Consider the following 19,141-nt stretch of genomic DNA (forward strand, 5'->3'; position numbering starts at 1 on the left):
TATGGGATGTGAAGCCAAAGGCTGGGTTGCAAGGCACGCAGGCAGCTTTCAACTGATGCCCTGGTTCTTAAGTTCAAATGTGCTGTAAGAAAAAACACAAGCATAAGCCTGAACAAAACTCTGTATTCTAGAGGTTCCTTGTTCCGGTTAAACAGGCCGCCCTGCACTGCCCGCCTTCTTCGGTCAGCATCATTGCCAATGAATAGCAAATGCCTTTCATCTTTCCTCTCTTTTGACCTCAGCTCTCGACTTTTTCAACCTGAAAGCAATTTCCACACCAAATGAACACAAATTCTTTTTTTTTTCTTCTAATTTTTAACATCTTACGTGTCAGGGATATTTTGACCTATATGTACTCCTGGGCACCAGGTGTGTGCCTGGTGCCTATAGAAGCTAGAAGAGGTCTGATCTCCTGGAATCAGTGTTACAGATGGTTGTGAGCCACCATAGGGTGCCTGGGAACTGAACTCAGGTCCTCTGGAAGAGTAGTCAGTGCTCTTAACCTCTGAGCCATCTCCAGCTCCTACCAACACCAGTATAAAATTCAGTTCACACAGAGGAAGGTGAATGTGGAAGCCTTCCCCCTGCTGACTTACAGTGGGGAGGGTGGGCCATGGCAGCAGCTGTGTCTCCATGGCAGCAGCATCACCTCAACTGTGTTATAGAGAGATCACAGTGGGTGTGCATGGAAGTGCAAAATGGCTTCACAGGTCTGGCCTCAGCCCAGAACACATCTCCACACTTGTTGCATGGGAGATACCTAATTGGACTGTAGTGGCCATTTGCAAGGGAGGCATTTCCCACAATGCAGTACAGAATATGTGGGTTCTATGCACAGCCATGGGTGTGTTGCCCACTAGCAAAGCTTCAGATTCTGTGCCCCCATCTGTAGCTGTAGAGATTGTGGCTGGTGAGCGCCTAGGCCTGCTGCAGGTTGTTTAACTGAGTGAGACCCTCAGCCAGCATCCTTCCTACCATCCTCTTTTCTCTGTCATTTAAGATCCAGGAAGTACAGGCTCACGTGTTTTCACGTGCCACACTCTGGACCCTTGTACGGGTCCTCCCACTTTGTGTGTTCTGCTTCCCTGTTTGGAGAGAAGAACATGGTGGTCCAGGAGCTGAATGTTTATTTACATTTGCTCCATCACCACTCCCGGCCAGACCTCCTGGGAACGCATTGTAACATGGGCTAAACAGATAATGAATGGTGTACCTGGTTTTGTCTTCGTTTGAGTCTGATTTGTGTTCTGGCAAGAAGAATAGGCGATGTATAAAAGAAAAACCCCAAAGGAAGCATTGGAGGGGATCGCTTCTGGGAAAAGGTCATCAAGAGTAAGCATGCATCTGGGTGAAACATGTCCCGGATGTCAGGAGGAACTTTGTTCTCTGGGGCTCCTGTTTGCCTACTTCAGCATTGGACTCTGAGGTCCAGTGTGAAGGCCTAACCTCTTGGTCTTTTCTGCTGTTTGTCTCGCTTTCCAGAGTATTCAGGAGTCGAACGAGACAATGAGACCGAGCCTGTGACTGTGGCCTCTGCAGGTTGCTGGACATACCCCCCACTCCCCGTTCACTATAGTGTTTCCTTTAAAGCTGAGACATCAACTCATTCCACATGTCGCATGAGATGAGCAAATTGCATTTTGATCCTGGACACCATCTCAGCTGCTTGCCTGCATCGAGCTTCCCCATTGCCTCCTGGGACTTCCTTTCCTGCTCCTCTTGCCCCTGTACACCCCCGTGGGCTGCACTCGTGGGGATTGTCATGCCTCCAGTCCCCCAAGTCCACTGCACGAGGCGCCTACTACAATTCCTCAAGCTGGGTTTGGGGGCCACTTTGTGGTGCTCATGTGGCTAAGCCACGGGACAGGAAAAGAGTTTCTGTGTTTTCTGATTGGTACTAAATTCTGCACAGAAATAGCAATCCCCAGGGATGACTTGCTGGGCCAGGCCCTGTTCTTCAGAAATGTGAAGCTGTAGTCTGTGGCTCTTTGCTGTGGTCTGTCAAGGTCCACCATCTGGGGTTACATCTTCCCTGCCTGTCATCCTGGGAGACAGGACCCAACCAAAGAGCTTCCTGGAGCAGAGATGACTCCATGTGTGAGGCGCTTGCTGTGTGAGCATAGAGATGAGGGTTCGGATCCCTAGCACCGATGTAAATGCCAAGTGAGCCTAGCACCGGCTACTTAGTCCAGTGATTGGAAGGCAAATCAGATTGCCTGAGGACTAGCTAGCCAGCAAGCTCTGGGTTCACCAAGAGGCCTGCCTCTGTGAATAAGGTGGGAGAGCAATGGAAGGTGATCTCCAGCATCAACCTCAGGTCTGCCCACACACGTGCACACACACGTACCCAAACATATGAGCATGCTTACTGTATACATATATTTGCACACACAACTTGCATATGCATGTGGATACTGTTCACATATGAGTGCACACACAAATCTCTCTGGAAGGCCTTCAAGGCCTTTTACGTGGGGACTCTTAGTGGCTCAGAGTTCCTGCCATGCTTATGATCGAGTCTTCCCCATGCCTCCACTCCTGTGTCCTCAGTCAGGGAAGCATCCCACAGTGTGCTCAGCCAAGTAGGTGGTAGTGGTTGAACAGGCTAGTGCCAAGTGTCCTATGTACCTTGCTTATAGTACCGGGTTAGCCTCTGTCATCAGGGAGTGGCCCGATATAAAAAGAGGGACCCCTGGGCATCCAGGCTCTGGGTGAGGGAACCCCCACCCCAAGCTCCTCTCTTCTCCAGGCCATGTGCATGATCATAAACAATTTAATTTTCCATTGCACTTCCATGTAGACTGCAAGGCTAACAGGGTTTGCTCTGAACTAACGTGCATGTCCATTCATCAAGCCGCCTCCACTGGTAACACAGCCATGACAAATGCAAGCCTAACTTCTCTCCTCCTCCTGTTCCCAAGGTGGTGACCTGCACATGACACAGTTTTTCCGGGGTAACCTGGCTGGCCTCACGATCCGTTCTGGGAAACTGGCGGATAAGAAAGTGATTGACTGTCTGTACACCTGCAAGGAGGGGCTGGACCTGCAGGTCCCTGAGGATGGCAGCAGAGGCGTGCAGGTAAGCGCTCGCCTGAACTCACTCTTAGCCTAGCCCACTAAGAGTGGGGCTGGCAGGGTAAGGCAGAGATAGGGTGAAGGGATTTTTTTGTTCCTGTTTTGTTGTTTGAAACAGGGTTTCTCTGTGTAGCTCTGGCTGTCCTGGAACTCATTCTGTAGACCAGGCTGGGATTAAAGAGATGCACCACCACCACGCAGCTGGGGGGTGGGTGAAGGGATTTTACACTATGTAGAGAGTCTTGTTCATGGGGACTGAAGAGCTCAGTGAGCCATCTTTCATGGCTTTGGCTCCTCTTGGTTGGGACCTTGTTCCCAACTCTAGTACGATGATTTCAGATCCACACAAGCTCCAGTCAAGCAGTGTTGACCTTGGAGGGAGATGATGTTGGAGAGCTGGATAAGGCCATGCAGCACGTTTCTTACTTGAATTCAAGGCAGTTCCCCACACCCGGCATCCGCAGACTGAAAATCATCAGCACAGTCAAGTATGTCGTGATCTGTGGCAATGAATGTATTTCCACTCGCTGACCCTTGGGCAGAATGTGTGTGTGCCCTTGGATTTGCCTTCCCCTCTGAGGGAAGGCGAGTTATCACTTGATCATGTAAAGCCTGAGTGAAGAATTAAATTTCATCCAATCACAATGGGAAGTGCACCCCGGAGTGGCCACCCTCTGTCCACAAGCCTTTGATAGGTGGCTGCCTCATAGCTCTCAAAGCCTTCACCCTTCTCTCCCTGTCCCCCTCTTGCTTCTCTGACAGGTGTTTTAACGAGGCAGCTTGCATCGAGGTGCCTCCAGTTGAAGGCTACGTGATGGTTTTGCAGCCAGAAGAACCCAAGATCAGCCTGAGTGGGGTTCACCACTTTGCCCGGGCGGCTTCTGAGTTTGAGAGCCCAGAGGGTGTCTCCCTCTTCCCTGAGCTTCGAATCATCAGCACCATCACCAGAGAAGTGGAGCCTGAGGGGGACGGGGCCGAGGACCCCACAGGTAACAGCTGTCCTGGGCCTGCCAGCCCCTGAGGGGCCCTTTACCTCTGTGGGTTCTGGGAGTCTTAATGTCTTAGTAATTCTTGGCTCTGTTTTTGGAACCTGACTGTGGACAGAGTCTCTACATCTCTTCTTAGTTGGACATCAGCTTTTAAGATGTAGCTTGAGGGCTGGCCCACAGGAGGACAATGTTCCCACCATTCTTACTGGGGACTGACTAAGTGCTCTTTATTGACGGAGCTGTTCTGAGCCTTCAGTATGCTAGCCATAACCTCCTCCACCGACTCCACTTCAGCCCCCCAAGTCTTGATGGTGACTTCTTGCTTCAGTTTCAGCCTTAGATTCTCTGAGCCTGGGGTGTGGCTGGGCACTAGGGTTGACTGGCCTCTGCTATTTCTGGTCGGCCATTTTTTGCAGTTCAAGAGTCCCTGGTGTCAGAGGAAATTGTGCATGACCTGGACACCTGCGAGGTCACAGTGGAAGGGGAGGAGCTGAACCCAGAGCAGGAGAGCCTGGAGGTGGATGTGGCCCGCCTCCAGCAGAAGGGCATCGAAGTGAGCCACTCCGACCTGGGCGTGGTCTTTACAGGTGAGAGGTTGTAAAGCAGAGGGTAAGAAGGAAAGGTGAAGGCTCTTGCCTGCCTACTGCCTGCAGATGTGGATTAACACATTCACTCCACACTGGTGCCCGCTACCTGCAGATGTGGACTAACACATTCACTCCACACTGGTGCCCTTCTGCACTGGAGAGGGGACATGGGGACTGGTGGGGAGTAGGACATAGGCAGTGCTTTATGCAGGGTGGGCTGTGCACATGACACATGGCCCTGGATGGAGAAATGTTCCCACTTGGCTCCAAAAGCCACAGAGGTGTGGCCATTGGCTCAACTAACCCAAGTTCATGACTTTAGCTACCTGGGCCCCAGTCTCCAGACTTCTGCCACTCACCTTCGACACCCTACAGGTGTGGACACCATGGCAAGCTATGAGGAGGTTTTGCACCTTCTGCGCTATCGGAATTGGCACACCAGGTCCCTGCTTGACCGGAAGTTCAAGCTTGTTTGCTCAGAACTAAATGGTCGCTACCTCAGCAATGAATTCAAGGTGGAGGTGAGTCCAGGGTGCCCACCCAGCAGGACCAACAGTAGAAGGAATCAAGTGTCCTGACTCTTGGTTCCAAGGCTTCAGACATTCATGGTGGCAACTATATTGGCTCACACCAGGGGCGGCTTTGTTCACACTGTGGTCTGCCGGCAGGGTAGATATGCAGGCTTGGAGTGGCTTGGAGACCTTGGAGACCGGTGAAGAATGAGTGTATGTCTTTAGGAGGGACAAGGTCATTCCTTGGGTTCCATATGTGAAAGAACCCCCAGGAAAACAAATGGTCTTTGAAGCTGTGTCCCATCACTGACCCTGGTGAAAGTACAGTTGGGTCACCGCTGGGTGTGCTAACATGGCCATGGTCACTCTGAGGTCACAGCAGCTAGAGGACAGTGCATTCCGCTCTGAACCTCCAGCAGCCCCCTCTGCAGCCGACTTTATTGACCAGGGCTGCTGCAGTCTGGAGAAATGGGCTCAGTTGTTCTGAGCAGCCCACTGTCTCCACCATGACCTAAGTGGTGGGCCAAGGTAAAGTTAGAGCACTGACGACAGTGTATTACTTAAGCCAAAGGGTGGCTGGTTTGAAAAGTGACAAATGGTGATTTGTGCTGTCTCTCCTCTGGCCAGGTTAGGGGGAAAGTGGTCTATGCCAGGCATTTCCAATGACCTGGGTTTGTTTTCCTGGCTGATGCAAATGTGTTCTTTTATAAACTACACTATAAATAAACCATTAGACAAGAGCTGCTTTGGGATGTGTGACACTGTCACACTGTCAGACCAGGTGACAGGTTCTTCCTGTTGTTTTCTGGTCACTGGAGCAACCGTCTGTCCCCAGCCTGGAGGCCTTGAAGCACAGATTTGCCAGTGACTGACTCCATGGTCACCTGTCAGGCACACTTGGGATGCCAGCCTTAGTGACTTCTCTTCGTCCACTGCAGGTGAATGTGATCCACACAGCCAACCCTGTGGAGCATGCCAACCACATGGCTGCCCAGCCCCAGTTCGTTCACCCTGAACACCGCTCCTTTGTTGACTTGTCCGGCCACAGCCTGGCCAGTCCTCACCCATTCGCAGGTAGGCTATTGGGAAGTTCGTGGGTCAAGATGCTATAGCGCCAGGCAGCGGGGGCGCACAGCTTTAATCCCAACACTCAGGAGGCAGAGCCAGGCAAATCTCTGTGAGTTCAAGGCCAGCCTGGTCTACAGAGGGAGATCCAGGACAGGCACCAAAACTACACAGAGAAACCCTGTCTCAAAACAAACAAACAAAAATAGGCTATGGCATTCAAGTAGGGTCCAGATGGGTACCCCGCCTCCCGACTAAACCTGGCTGTAAGCTCATAGCCACTGCCTGTCAGCCCTTACTGTCACATATAGAAGGAAGCTCACCGCAGCCACAGAGCCGGTGAGCAAAGCCCGGCTGCTTTGGTCTTTGAGGGTCAGGTGAAGCACTCTGGCACGTTCATTCCGACCTCAAGTAGTTGAGGAAGCCAAGGGTGGGATTGCTGTCTGGATAAGCAGTGTCACCAAAGCCGAGTCCGGCCTTCAAATCTCTTGGCAGTTGTCCCCAGCACGGCGACTGTTGTGATTGTGGTGTGTGTCAGCTTCCTGGTTTTCATGATCATCCTGGGGGTGTTTCGGATCCGAGCTGCACATCAGCGAACGATGCGGGACCAGGACACCGGGAAGGAGAATGAGATGGACTGGGATGACTCTGCCTTGACCATCACCGTAAACCCCATGGAGGTAGGTGCAGAGGGCACCACAGACCTGTGGAGCCATGGCCCCTTGAGTCCTTGTACCTGTGTCATGTACCATGCACGTTGGGTCTGTGAGATGAGGAAGCTTGCTGAAGGTCACACTGATTAGCATAAGTAGGCAGTTGATGCTGCTTTACCCCAAGATGTTTCTGGTGTAACAGGACTAAGCGTCATCCCTCGGCATCGAGCGCCTTTCCCTGGTGCATGGATTCCGAGTTTCTGGTGAGCGCGTCACTGGCCCTGGCACTCTGCATGAGGCAGCTCCCAGTGCTGCTCAGCCCTGCTTGTTTCCCTCCGTAGCTTCTGGAAGGTGGACACTGGGTCACGGGGCCACCAGCTAGACTTACAACTATCATCTCTTTCCCAGACATATGAGGACCAGCACAGCAGTGAGGAGGAGGAAGAGGAGGAGGAGGAGGAGGAGAGTGAAGATGGGGAGGAGGAGGAGGACATCACCAGCGCTGAGTCAGAGAGCAGTGAAGAAGAGGAAGGCGGCCCCGGCGACGGCCAGAACGCCACCCGGCAGCAGCAGCTGGAATGGGACGACTCCACGCTCAGCTACTGAACACACGCCTCGACACCTGCTCTCCAGAACTCTCCAGCCATCTCCCAGCCCATGGGTCCACGATGTACAAAATCATTTTGGCCAGCAGGTCTGCAGACCCTCCCCCATCGCTGCACCTCCGCCTGTGCTGGGTGTGGGGGACCATAGCCCCCACTCCTCCCTCCCTGCCCATCACACTCAGTTTTGCTAGGAGCTGGCACTTCCTTCCTGACCACATCTGGGTGCAGTGGCCCCACAGCACCTCGGACCCCGTATGTGGCTGGAGTCCCCCTTCAGTCCGGGAGAGGATACCAGCATCCCCAACCTCCAGAGAGGCTGCAAATGACTGGGCTTGCTGACCAAGGGTAAAAATTACTCCCACCCAGTAATCATTTTTCTTTATTTTTAAAAGTTTTATTTTTTTTCCAAACTAGTGCATGTATAAAGTGGGAGAATGGGGGTTACTATGTAGATGACCAACTGACTTTTTAATATTTTGTAAATAAATTGGGATTCTGTGTGTCTTCTGTGCTAGTATAGTCCAGGACAGGAATGTAAAGTGAAGTCAGAACACAGGCCCAGGAGGAACTCTCCTCCACCTTCCTCACAAGAAACCGGGTTGGAGAGGTCCAAGTCACTGTGGCCCTTGCTGGGGTCTCTGTACAGCCATGTGGCCAGGGGCCACAGGCTTTGAGTGCTGCTTAGGGGACCAGACCCGAGCGCCAACCACATTGGAGGCTGGGAAGAGCCAGGTAGTAGCCAAGGCCCCTGGCCTCTCTTACACTTCTGCGACTGGCAGCCAACTCACTGTGTGCAGCCTTGTGGTTTCTGCTTATTCAATGTGTCCCCCTGTTGGTGAAAACCTGTAGCTCCTGGGAACTGACATCAATTCTGCAAGACAGTCAGGCTCCTTGATTTGAGGATAACAGGCCTGAGCACCTCTACACTACAGCATCCAAAAGGAGATCCTGAGGCCCAAAGACAAAGTGCTAGAATGTTCCAAAACAGTCTGTTTTCTCCCCCCCACCCCCAGGGGCTCCGTGGGCTGCCCCTGTCCTGGTGTGGAGTGAGGCTCAAGCCCCGTAGTTAGGAGTCTTGCTGCTTGGTGGATGGGTTGGAGACAGCAGTGTGAAGCCACACAGCACTCAGCTGGTCATTTACAATCCCAGTTTAGACTTCTCCAGCCGGGAATCTCTGGCCCTCGCTGCCGGTTGGAAGGATGCTGACAGCTGTGGCCGCCCTCCCATGTCCCGTCCCTGTAGCTGCTGTATTAGACGATGCGGAGAGGGACATTTTCATGTGTCGGCTGCAGCATCTGTCTGTCCCCTTCAGTGTGTGTATATTGATGCTAGGTTGGGAAGTGTATGCACTATAATAAAGTTCTGGTTCTAACTCTAGCCCGAGTGGGGGTTATTCTGTCACTTTCCTTTTTTGGGGGCGGGGTGGTTGAGACAAGATCTGGCAGGCTAGTCTGGAACTTCCTGTCTAGACCAGGCTGCTCGAGAACTTACAGCAATCCTCCTGCCTCTGCCTGCTTAGTACTGGGATTACAGGTGCCCTTCACACCCATGCACCATATGTTTTGGTGGTTATGGTGTGGAAGAATGCATCCAGCCTCACATTCCAGGCGAGCACACTCTACCACTACACCGTGTCCCCAGCCCACCCCTTGCTGCTTTTGAGCCGAGAATGTAAGAACATAAAAAGGCTTTTATTTCTTTTCACCTGTCTTTACCGATCATGTCAAGGTTGCACAAATGTCTCAGCCCACATCAGTGAAAGGAAACCCACTTTCCCCACACAAACATGAAATGACTTAAAAAAATAGAAAATATTCTTATAGCCAGGTGTACAGACCATACACCCAACTCAAAGGCTGAACGTGTGCAGTCTGCAGCCACACCAGGGAGCACCTAGACTCTATTCAATAAATAACTTGATACACACACACACACGCACACGCACACGCACACACACACACGCACACACACTTCCTATCTCAGAGTTGGTGGGGCAGATAGGGTTCCAGCACTCCTGTGAACTAAGCAGGTGGTTTGTGGAGGTACAAACTGCTGCGGGACCCTCAGCCGTCAACACGGGCGAGCTGGTAACCTGGCCTCCTTGAGCCGTGTTCTGGGATTCTGGCAACACAGCAGTGATGGTTCTCAAGTCTCAGAACACTACTGAGAGATCCAGGTCCTGAGGTGGCATCAAGATGTGCTCGGGACAGCACATTAAGCACATGCTGTACCATTGAGCTGTGTCCCCAGATCCCTGAGTGTCCAAAAGTCCAGGTACCTAGCTCCATTGCCAGCATGGCTTTGGAAAGCCCAGGAGGCGGCTCAGACCTGCGTTTCTAGGGTCGCTCTGATCCATTCCTTTTCAAGGATAAAAGCCCAGGCTACTTTAATTTCGCTCTTGCCTTCAACTTCAGAACCTGGCTCCCCAGCTGCCTTTCAAGGGGACAGCTCCAGGAGAGGTCAGTCCTGCCCTTCCATACAGCTGCCTTCAGGTATGGCTCACAATCATTGCACAGAGGACTCCATTCCAACCTGATTGGTGACCGCACTGGGCTCAATCAGTCGCCAGTTTTTGAGTGTTTTGAGGCCTGACACATACTATACATAGCAGGGCCCAGGTCTTTCTCCCCAGCCTAGAGTTCTGTACATAGTTTGGCTATCATTTTCTTACCCGAAATAAAAGGTGAGGGTGTCCCCATATCCAAGAGGTCACTTTAACAGTGCAAAGCAAGTGTGCCTGAGTCTAGAGGGTACCTTGGCTTCCTTGGGAGCTGCCGGAGGCGTGGTTGGTGAAGGTCACCAAAGGTGGGCCACACAGAGGTGGCCGAGGGGAGCTGAGGATTGAGGTGTCCTGTCTGGATGGGAGGTGACTTCCAGGCTTGCTCCAGGCAGCCTGCTGGGGAGCCTGGGAAGAAGGCCCCAAGAATTGTTCGCTGGGCCAAGACCCACAGGTTGGAAGACTAGAGGCGTAATCCTCAAGGCGCTGCTTACAGTGCTGACAGGGTTGGGGTGGGGGGTGTGTCACGAGGACTGCCCCTCCCCTCCACAAAGACAGTTCCATTTATGGCTGTTCTGTTCCTTAAACATTTTGAGTTGTAAATAAATAACCAGTGTAAACAAGAGGCAGTTGTGTGGTTCTTCCCCATGAGGAACAGTTCAGGTGTTGGGGCCTCTGATGACCACTGAGTGTGCCGGGTTCCCAGAGCTGACAGTTTACCTCTAGGCCTGAGAGCCAGGAGGGACCTCCACATGGTGACCAGGAGAGGCCCTATTGCCTGTTATCCTTGGACACATTGTGCGCCAACCAGTTGACTTTGGTTTTCCAGCTCTCCCGCAGGGCTTCATTGAACTTCACCCGGAAGTGCTTGAGCGCCTCTTCCTCGGTCTTCCCTAGTGCCAGAGAGTCCTGGACAAACACCACAGCGGGGTGACACTGAGGGGCCCTGCTTGCTCTCATACAATCTGTACTGAAGCCTACGGGGCTGTTAATCCTCTCTGAAAGGGAAAGCTCTTTACTCAGACCCCAAGCCCTGATGACCCATCCAGCCCACCCATGACTCAGATGCCAAGAAGCCTTGAGGTGTTGGCAGGCCCAGGTGTTCTGGGCCTTCGGGGAATGCCCTGGCTAGCTCTGTGGTCTGTTACCACCTCACTCTGCTCCACTTACCACAAGCTGAGAATGTGGGAAGGAAGCATTTTATAAGATGTGGAAGAAACGTTAGCTCACACAGATCATACACGAATGTGTGTGTGTGTGTGTGTGTGTGTGTAGACACCTGTGAGGGACATGTGGATTAACTAAGGAAGGTTATCACATCTCAACCCAGCACAACTAAGCCCAGCAAACTAGACCACGCTGGCCACTTCCCACCAGACCCCACTGCGAAGACAAGGATGGTATGAGGCGCCCACCAGCGTTGGTAACCCCAAGAAGTCCACAAATGGGGCCCTTCTAGAACCCAGACTGCCCAGGCAGGCCTTGGGAAACAGCCCTGGAGTAGGTCCTGACTCAGCTCTGGATTAATCTACTGTGTTGGTTAGTTCTTTGTCAACTCGACACAAATTAGAGTCATCTGAGATGGAGAGATCACCAAGGAAATGCCTCCATCAGGTTGCCTGTAGTTAGGTCTGTGAGGCATTTTTTTTTCTTAGATTTATTTATTAGGTATACAGCCCGAGACATTTTCTTAATCAAGACTGATGTGGGATGGCCCAGCCCACTGTGAATGATGCCACCCCTGGGCAGGTGGGCCTGGATTGTATAAGGAAGCAGGATGAGCAAGCCATGGCTTCTGCTCCAATGCTCACTTATTTATTTATTTACTTATTTATTTATTTAGTTTGGTTGTTTGTTTTTATGTACATTGGTCTTTTGCCTGCATGTATGTCTGTGTGAGGGTATCGGGTACCCTAGAACTGGAGCTCCAGGCAGTTGTGAGCCATTTATGTGGGTGCTGAGAATTGAACCTGGGTCCTCTGGAAGAGCAGTCTGTGCTCTTAACCACTGAGCCATCTCTCCAGCCCTTCATTGCCCACTCTTGACTTCCCTTCATGATGGACTACAACTGTAAGCTGAAATAAATGCCCTTTCTCCCCAAGATGCTCTTGGTCATGACTTTTACGGCATAAAGAATCCATAAGGACACGCACCCTGAGAAACTGGGTATCTTTGGAGCAGCCTCTTGGTCATGACTTTTACGGCAGCGATGAGAACCCATAAGGACACTCACCTTGAGATACTGGGTATCTTTGGAGCAGCTAAGCTCAGGCAAGCCTGCAGCACGCATCAGGGCAAAGAGGTGGAGGAAGAGCGGCCCGTGGCGCCGCAGGATGGTGTAGGCTCGTTCACAGTAGCTGCGGAACCTGCAGGTGAGGCAGATGGGGCAGGTGAGGTCCTGGATTCTCTGCAGCACTCCCAGCCCGAGGCCAGTGGGCCTGTTTCCCAAGATGCTGCTCCATGATGGCTACATGAAAGTCCCTAGTTCCTCAGGCTGACCTCCTCAACCTGCCTCCTACAAAAGACCAACCCACGGGAGGTGCCAGGAGACAGCTGTCTCTGTCCCTTCACCCAGGGACTCTGTTGTCCAGGGTGGCAGCGTCCTCACCTTTCAAATTTCTCACTATTATTAGTCTTCCCCTGCTGGATCACGTGGACAAAGTCATAGGTTAGGATGAAGGGGACTCGCTCCCGGTTGATTCCAAACTTGGTCTTGAAGTTCCCCAGAAAGTGGCCAAAATCAATGTGGAAGAGCTAAAGGGGAGGGGAGGGCACAGAATGAGAAGCCAGGAAGGAGGCACTGGGGGTGTAGCTCAAGATTGGAGCCCTAGCCTAGTGTGAGCTGGATTCAAACCCCAGGAACCCAGGAAGGAGGAAAGAGATCCAGCAGGGAAGAGAGCTGCAGTTTCTGAGAGTCCCAGGCCGAGAAGACACCTGGCGGGGCTCACAGCATCATCTGGGATACCGAATACAGGGCAGAGGGGCCAGCAGGCCAGGACGGAGGTCAGGCTGCCCACAGGGAGCCACCCGCCCACTCCTCTCTACCTGCCCACTCTCTCGGATCATGATGTTGTCACTGTGTCGGTCACCAATGCCCAGCACATACGTGGCCACACAGTAGCCAGCACAGGAGAGGGTGAATTCCTCGATGGCTCGATCCAGGGCCTCCCTGAGTGGGGAAGATTCAAGGTCACGGCCACACCGTACTGCAGCTCCTTCTACAGGAGGTAGAGTGTGCTGCTTTCCCGAGTCCAGCCTTTCGGCTTGCTTTCGTCACCAGAACGTAGACCACACTGTTCCAGAGCTTAGGCCTAGGATACCTCCCTGATCTTGAACCTGTCTCGTGAGCACCATGGGGAGAAGCTGGGGGCTGACCTACTATGTGAGCAGAGGCCAGGAGGAGAGGTAGGGCTCCAGGCATTCAATGGAAGCCATCTCAGACCCTCCAGCCGTGGCAAAAGTCCCAGATGGTATGAGTTGACCCAAGCAACACATGTAGAATTCCCAGGTGACTCCACTTGAGCCCACTCAGAATGGTGGATGTCCTGAGGCCTTAAGCTCTGGAGTAGCATCACACGGCCATCGGGAACCGGCACATGAGAACAGCCTGGCTGACTCAGACTCAGGCTGGCCCCACAGCTGAGCCCAGAAGGTCACAGTCCCCCCTCTTACCTCGTCTCTGATAGGCTGACCCTCCCCACATCACACCTCCCAGGAACCTACCCAGGGTTCTTGGATTTGAGCCAGTTGAGCAGGGCGTCCTTGTTGAAGGCGGCTGTGGCCGCCATGTTGCTCTTGTTCAGTTGGATGTTGGCAATGGTGTCCGAGTGAAGAACCACCTCAATGAGGCCTGTGCGGTCTCCAGTGGGGAGGCAGCCATAGGGGGTCATCCTACATGCGGGAAGGAGAGCCGACAGACGTAATGACTGAAGGCTGTCCCCGGGGAGACACTGGAAATAGCTACAGGGCATGCCACACCCAGGTTGCTGAGGAGGGGAAGGACTTGGGAGGCCCCAGCACTGGCCCCCAAGATGATGAGTGGGAAGAGACTGCTGCTTCCTAAGATGCGCCGGAGGCCAGGAAGTGCAGAGGGAGCAAGGCGAACGCTTGGGCAGCCTTCCCCGCCCTCTCCTAGCTTTCTGTTGTCTCCCTGTCCTGAGAACAGCCCCTTCCCCAACTGACACAGCAATGATAGCTTCGGTGCCCTTCAGGATGGGCCCCCACCTCAGGTCCAGGCCCTCCTGCTTCCACAGGACGTCCATGAGCTGGATCATCTGCAGAGTCAGCATGTCCTGGCGGAGGTCTGTAGCGTGGGAAGGAGGGAGACCCCAAGTGTCTGGTAGGGTCTGCATTCCTGGGTGTGTTAGGTCCCAGGCTACTTTCTCAATTCATTTCTCCAGGACCACCCCCTCGGGATAGTACAGGGATGGATAAAGCCTCAGCAGGTTCCCAAGCCCGTCTGCTCACCATCCCCGTTCTTAAAGATGATGCCCACGCTGCCAGCACTGCCCGCCTCCTCGCTGCTATACATGATCCACAGAGGCTTCATCTTGGAGTCCATGAAGGTGCATTGCTCCACACTGCCGGCCAGAGAGTGGGGTCCACAGGTGCTCCTCCACAGGCCGGAGGGGTGGGAGGGGCTGCCATGGTGGGGCCAGGCATGGGGCTCACCAGACTTCCTCCAGCAGGGTGCTGGGGTCCAGCGGAGACTGCAGGTGAGACAGGGCCTCCATGTAGGTCTCCTGGCGCATGCACATATGCATCATCTCCTTGGTTTGGGGCTTGGTGGTCTTCTGAGAGCTCACCTTCACAAAGTCGTTCAGTGCCTTAAGCTTGCTCAGTGCTTCCCCCTGGTGGTGAAAGTGGTAAGGCACTGGTAGGCGCCAGCCTCTGGGTTGAGGAGAGGATGGTGTGGGGGAGGGGGCGCGGGTGCAGCATTCTAAAACCTAGGCGTAGAGCCTGGCTGAGCCTTACCTGCTTCATCAGCACCTTCATGTGGTGGGTGCTACCTCTGCAGTAGGCCTCCATGATGAGGCCAAATCGCAGGGCCACCGATGGTACGTGCATCTCAGAGCTGGAAAAAAAAATGGTACTGAGTTTTGCCCAGTACCTTACCCCACAGTCCCTCCTCCGCCTGTGTGGGACCCAGGACACCTAGAACATCTGGGCCTGCTAGAAACGTAAGGTCAGCAAGCCTGAGGTCTCCCTTCCCTGTGGCCCTCACGGGGTTTCCAAGGAACAGGCCGGGGTGCATTCAGATACCGAAGGTGCCAGAAGAGGAAGTGGCCGATCTTGCGGTTAGCCAGGGCTCGGTCCAGCAAGAATTTGGTCAACTCGCAGTCCAGGTAGGACTCATATTTGAGCACCTGCACAAGCTGCAGAAGATACTGGAAAAGCTCATCATCCCTGTGGAGAAAGAGAGGGCTGATGGTCTCCAGCTGGTAGGTGGCAGAGGCTAGGTTCATCCCAACCCAGTACCCACTTGTGGGTGGTTGGGGCAAAGCGGCCTTCTGGAAGAGAAAGGAATCTGTGTCCCCAGAGGCAGCACCCAGCCAGGACTCACGTCAGCTTCCGCAGGGACTTGATGGCAAAGGAGCCCACGTAGCAGTCAGGAAAGCTGAAGTCCAGCAGTTCCAGGGCGCTCAGCACGGGCAGCTCAGGCCAGGAGCACAGCAAATAGAGCATCTGGGACAGCTTGGTGGTCAGGTGAGGGGTGGGCGGCAGCTGGTCCATCTGCCCCAGGCTCTTTCCCCAGACTCCCCTCCCTACTCACCTGGGCCACATCCTCATGTTTATTCCACTTGGTGACCAGGAGCAGGCGGGCCAGAGCCTCTGGGAAACGCTCCTGGACTTCGTGTCGAAGCTTCCACACCAGATCCTTCTCGTGCTCATACAGCTCCCCAGAGCCCCTCCGCTCCAGGATCTCCCGCAGCTGCAGCTGCTGAAGGGCACAGACTGAGGCCTTCAGCTCCACACCTGACCCCAGCTCCGCCCTCCAGGACCCAAACTCACCTCCTCCTCTGTGATGTGCCCGCGCTCCCCGTGACGCCCCAGCTCCAGGATCTGCAACAAGTGTCTGGCTGTCAACATCCTGGGCATGGGGCAGCCCCTGCAGGGCCCCAAAGCAGGACATCTACACCTCAGGCCTAGCACTTGACATTCTCATGTGTGGTAACCGTCTTGTGCACTGCACAGTCTCCACTAGCATCCTAGGCCTGTACCTACAACACGCCGGGAGCATCTTTCCCACACAGACGCTACCCGATGGTAGCCCACATGGCTCTTGGAAACCCGAATTGGCATAACGACCTATACCCTAGCAGTGGGCAAATCCCAGAGTGGCCAGGGTCTACTCTCTGAAGGACTGTAGAACTAGAGTGGGAAAGATCTAGACACAATGGTTCTCAACACATGGGTCACAACCCCTTTGGGAAATGAACAACCCATTCACGGGATCACCTAAGACCATCGGGAAACATAGATATTTGCATTAAGATTCATAACAGTAGTAAAGTTATGAAGTAGCAACAAAAATAATTTTATGGTTGGGGGTCACTGCAACATGAGGAACTGTATTAAAGGGTCACAGTGTGAGGAAGGTTGAGAACCACTGCTCTGGAAGGACAGGGCTCTCACTGACCTTCTCCAGGGCAGGGAAGTACACAGGATGGGGGGCCACCTCAGGCAGGCAGATGACCAGGGCTGCAGCACTCTCTGTGTTGGGGTTGCTACGCACTGTACCCGCAGGGTTCAGCAGCTCTCCTTTCTCATCTGAACACAGGGACAGATGGCGTTGTATGTGTAAGGTCCCTTGCTTTGGGACCTCCATCCATGCTAGCTGTTCCCTTGGGGCCGGGCCCACCTGGGACAGAGGGCCACATGTAAAGGCGGCATTCCCCAGTCTTGAGCTGGTCTTTGTAGTCAAACAGCATGAGGTTGGCCCAGGCGATGGGGCAGTCCTAGGGAAGGACACCAGTGGGTTAGGGCCAGTCACAAAAACCCCTTTTGATGATGGCAGAGTCGGACAAACCTGAAGGCCCCGTGGGAGAAAGGATCTGGGCTCCAAGGGAGGACTCCCAGGAGGACTAAAGGGAAGACCCTCTTTGAAAGGAGGGAGGACCAACAGCCTTGTCCTAGCGACAAAACCAGCATGGCCTGTGTCCCTGCTCCCAGCTTCAGAGAAACTGGAGCCAGTCCCAGCACTTGGCTCAGCTCCCAGTGAGCACCAGCAGGATGAGGGCCAGTTTACATACTGGAAGTGTGGCTAGGGACCTAGCCACTCAAGGCAACAGCTGCCCAGACCCTTTAGTTCCACTGAGGACACTTTCCACCCAAGGAGCTGCCTGCAAAAGCCCACTGGACCACAGGTCCAGAGCGGATATTCCCAATCTATCCTTTAATAGGTAGGAATGCAGACTTGGTAGAGGCTGAGTGTTTCAGGCCCCCAGGACCACTGTCCTCAGTCTGCCTGCCTTGGGGCACTGCAGGGAGGCCTGGCTTCCTCCCAGTCAGCCCTACTCACTGCCTTCTTGGACTTCTTCTTTGTAGAGCGCGCCTTCTTAGCCTTCTCCACAACGGCGTAGAGTGCAAAGCAGAGCCGAGCCATGCGCGGTAGGTCACAGATGCTGATGTCGAACTCCAGCCGCTGTTTCCACACGGGCTCCGAGCACACGCTCACCTCTGAGCTGGACACCGTCTTGCACAGCATCTCATTGCCATGGAAGAGCCCAGCCTGTACAACCAGCTGGGGGTGGGGAAGGGTGCCAGACACAGAGTAAGGGGAGCAGGGGCCCTGAGCCACCTCTTCCGTCTCCTCACCAGCTTCTCCCACCAATGTTCTCAAATGTCCTCATTCTTAATCAAGTAGATCGGAATCTACTTCCTCATGGAGTGGCGGGGAGTGTGTCCCTCAGAGGGAAAGCCACTAGCCAAACAGGACAAGAAGTCGTGGGCTGCCACAGTGGTGGCGCACGTCTTTAATCCCAGCACTCGGGAGGCAGAGCCAGGCAGATCTCTGTGAGTTCAGGACCAGCCTGGTCTACAGAGCAAGATCCAGGACAGGCACCAAAACTTCATGGGGCACGGAAGGTCACAGACTGTGCACTGACAACTCAAGGCATTTCCCTTCCCACTCCACGCCCCAGCTTCTTCAACAGGAGATGGTAATTCCACAGCTCCCTGGCTCTTACATCCTGAGGCTCCCTGCCTTTGGGAATCTCATAGGCCAGGTGCACCACCACCAGTTTATCATCCTAGACACAGGTACCCAGCCCCCCAAGCTTGTAAAACTCCAGCACTAGAGAGGAAAGGCTCTCTGTGGGCTTCCCACTCCACAAAAGAACAATAACACCTCCACCTGGAGGGCAATGGTGAGGAGAGAGGATGTGAGGCTTGTGTGAGAGTGTTTTACAAGCCAGAGCGTGGAGCCCCTACACTATCTTCATAACCTGAAGCGAGCTCAGGCTCCAGGGGATGAGACAGCTACCCGTCCATGCTTGCCCTGACCAGATATAGCCAGCTCTTCCTTGCTCCCCACACCTCCCCAGACACCTCTTTCATCCCCACAACCTCCACCAAAGTCAAATACGCAGAAATCGCTCTGCCCAGTTTCCACGAATCAGTCTCTGGCTGGCTGGCCCACCCCACTCCCCTCTTCCTGTTTTGAAGCGGCTTACAACCACTCCAGCCAGGGACGCTGGGTAATGTGGTCAGGTGGCTTTCGTGTGACATCTTCCCACTCCTCTTCCGCTGCCTCCCCTTCTGGCCACAGCCACCTTGTTTGTATAGAAAACAGTGGCTCCCTCACCTGGCCCAGGAGCCCCTACCTTCATCCGCTCATCCGCATTCACTTTGCTGCCCTCGATCAGCTCAATGCAGAACGGTTGCTCTAGGGACCACAGGGACACCGAGGAGGGCTGCGGAAGCAGGGAGGCAGCGTTGGTGGCAAGGCTCAGACACTTGTCCCCAATGCTGTCTTTTATTGGAACGCCTGCTGTGCAAATGCACAAGCCCCCAGATCCACAAGGGGACAATGGAGGGTCCCCCGCAGTTCACACAGATCCCAACAGGACACTGATCACCCACCAAGGGCCCCTGAGCCCAGGCCCTCCTGCTGTGCCTCCCAGCTGACGGTGGGACACAGGGAAGGAAGTACATTG

At 53.8% G+C, this 19,141-nt stretch overlaps 2 protein-coding genes across 17 annotated transcripts in view; one reads left to right on the top strand and one right to left on the bottom strand.

Moving 5' to 3' along the window:
• The window catches only part of Clstn1 (calsyntenin 1), a 69,849-nt gene extending 60,986 nt beyond the window's left edge, over positions 1-8,863 (top strand). For 2 of the 4 annotated variants that reach the window (XM_036178090.1, XM_036178091.1), the window contains 9 exons: positions 1,483-1,539; positions 2,922-3,079; positions 3,415-3,563; positions 3,838-4,064; positions 4,481-4,651; positions 5,027-5,172; positions 6,102-6,237; positions 6,724-6,908; positions 7,290-8,863. In XM_036178090.1, coding sequence (XP_036033983.1) covers positions 1,483-1,539; positions 2,922-3,079; positions 3,415-3,563; positions 3,838-4,064; positions 4,481-4,651; positions 5,027-5,172; positions 6,102-6,237; positions 6,724-6,908; positions 7,290-7,487 — 1,427 coding nt within the window. In that variant the 3' untranslated portion in view covers positions 7,488-8,863. The remainder of the gene's footprint in view (positions 1-1,482; positions 1,540-2,921; positions 3,080-3,414; positions 3,564-3,837; positions 4,065-4,480; positions 4,652-5,026; positions 5,173-6,101; positions 6,238-6,723; positions 6,909-7,289) is intronic. The other 2 variants (XM_036178093.1, XM_036178094.1) reach the window with 1 other exon arrangement.
• A 257-nt stretch (positions 8,864-9,120) lies between these two features.
• Pik3cd (phosphatidylinositol-4,5-bisphosphate 3-kinase catalytic subunit delta) overlaps positions 9,121-19,141 on the bottom strand; it is a 46,582-nt gene continuing 36,561 nt past the window's right edge. For 8 of the 13 annotated variants that reach the window (XM_036178082.1, XM_036178080.1, XM_036178079.1 and 5 more), the window contains 17 exons: positions 18,809-18,898; positions 17,506-17,727; positions 16,846-16,942; positions 16,624-16,754; positions 15,996-16,046; positions 15,757-15,924; positions 15,547-15,677; positions 15,246-15,389; positions 14,958-15,057; positions 14,655-14,833; positions 14,451-14,563; positions 14,208-14,286; positions 13,707-13,874; positions 13,029-13,152; positions 12,592-12,737; positions 12,217-12,349; positions 9,121-10,892 (listed from right to left, as the gene is read on the bottom strand). In XM_036178082.1, coding sequence (XP_036033975.1) covers positions 10,755-10,892; positions 12,217-12,349; positions 12,592-12,737; positions 13,029-13,152; positions 13,707-13,874; positions 14,208-14,286; positions 14,451-14,563; positions 14,655-14,833; positions 14,958-15,057; positions 15,246-15,389; positions 15,547-15,677; positions 15,757-15,924; positions 15,996-16,046; positions 16,624-16,754; positions 16,846-16,942; positions 17,506-17,727; positions 18,809-18,898 — 2,214 coding nt within the window. In that variant the 3' untranslated portion in view covers positions 9,121-10,754. The remainder of the gene's footprint in view (positions 10,893-12,216; positions 12,350-12,591; positions 12,738-13,028; positions 13,153-13,706; positions 13,875-14,207; positions 14,287-14,450; positions 14,564-14,654; positions 14,834-14,957; positions 15,058-15,245; positions 15,390-15,546; positions 15,678-15,756; positions 15,925-15,995; positions 16,047-16,623; positions 16,755-16,845; positions 16,943-17,505; positions 17,728-18,808; positions 18,899-19,141) is intronic. The other 5 variants (XM_036178084.1, XM_036178083.1, XM_036178088.1 and 2 more) reach the window with 4 other exon arrangements.

This window comes from Onychomys torridus, chromosome 2 (assembly GCF_903995425.1).
Source record: "Onychomys torridus chromosome 2, mOncTor1.1, whole genome shotgun sequence".
Taxonomy (NCBI): Eukaryota; Metazoa; Chordata; class Mammalia; order Rodentia; family Cricetidae; genus Onychomys; species Onychomys torridus.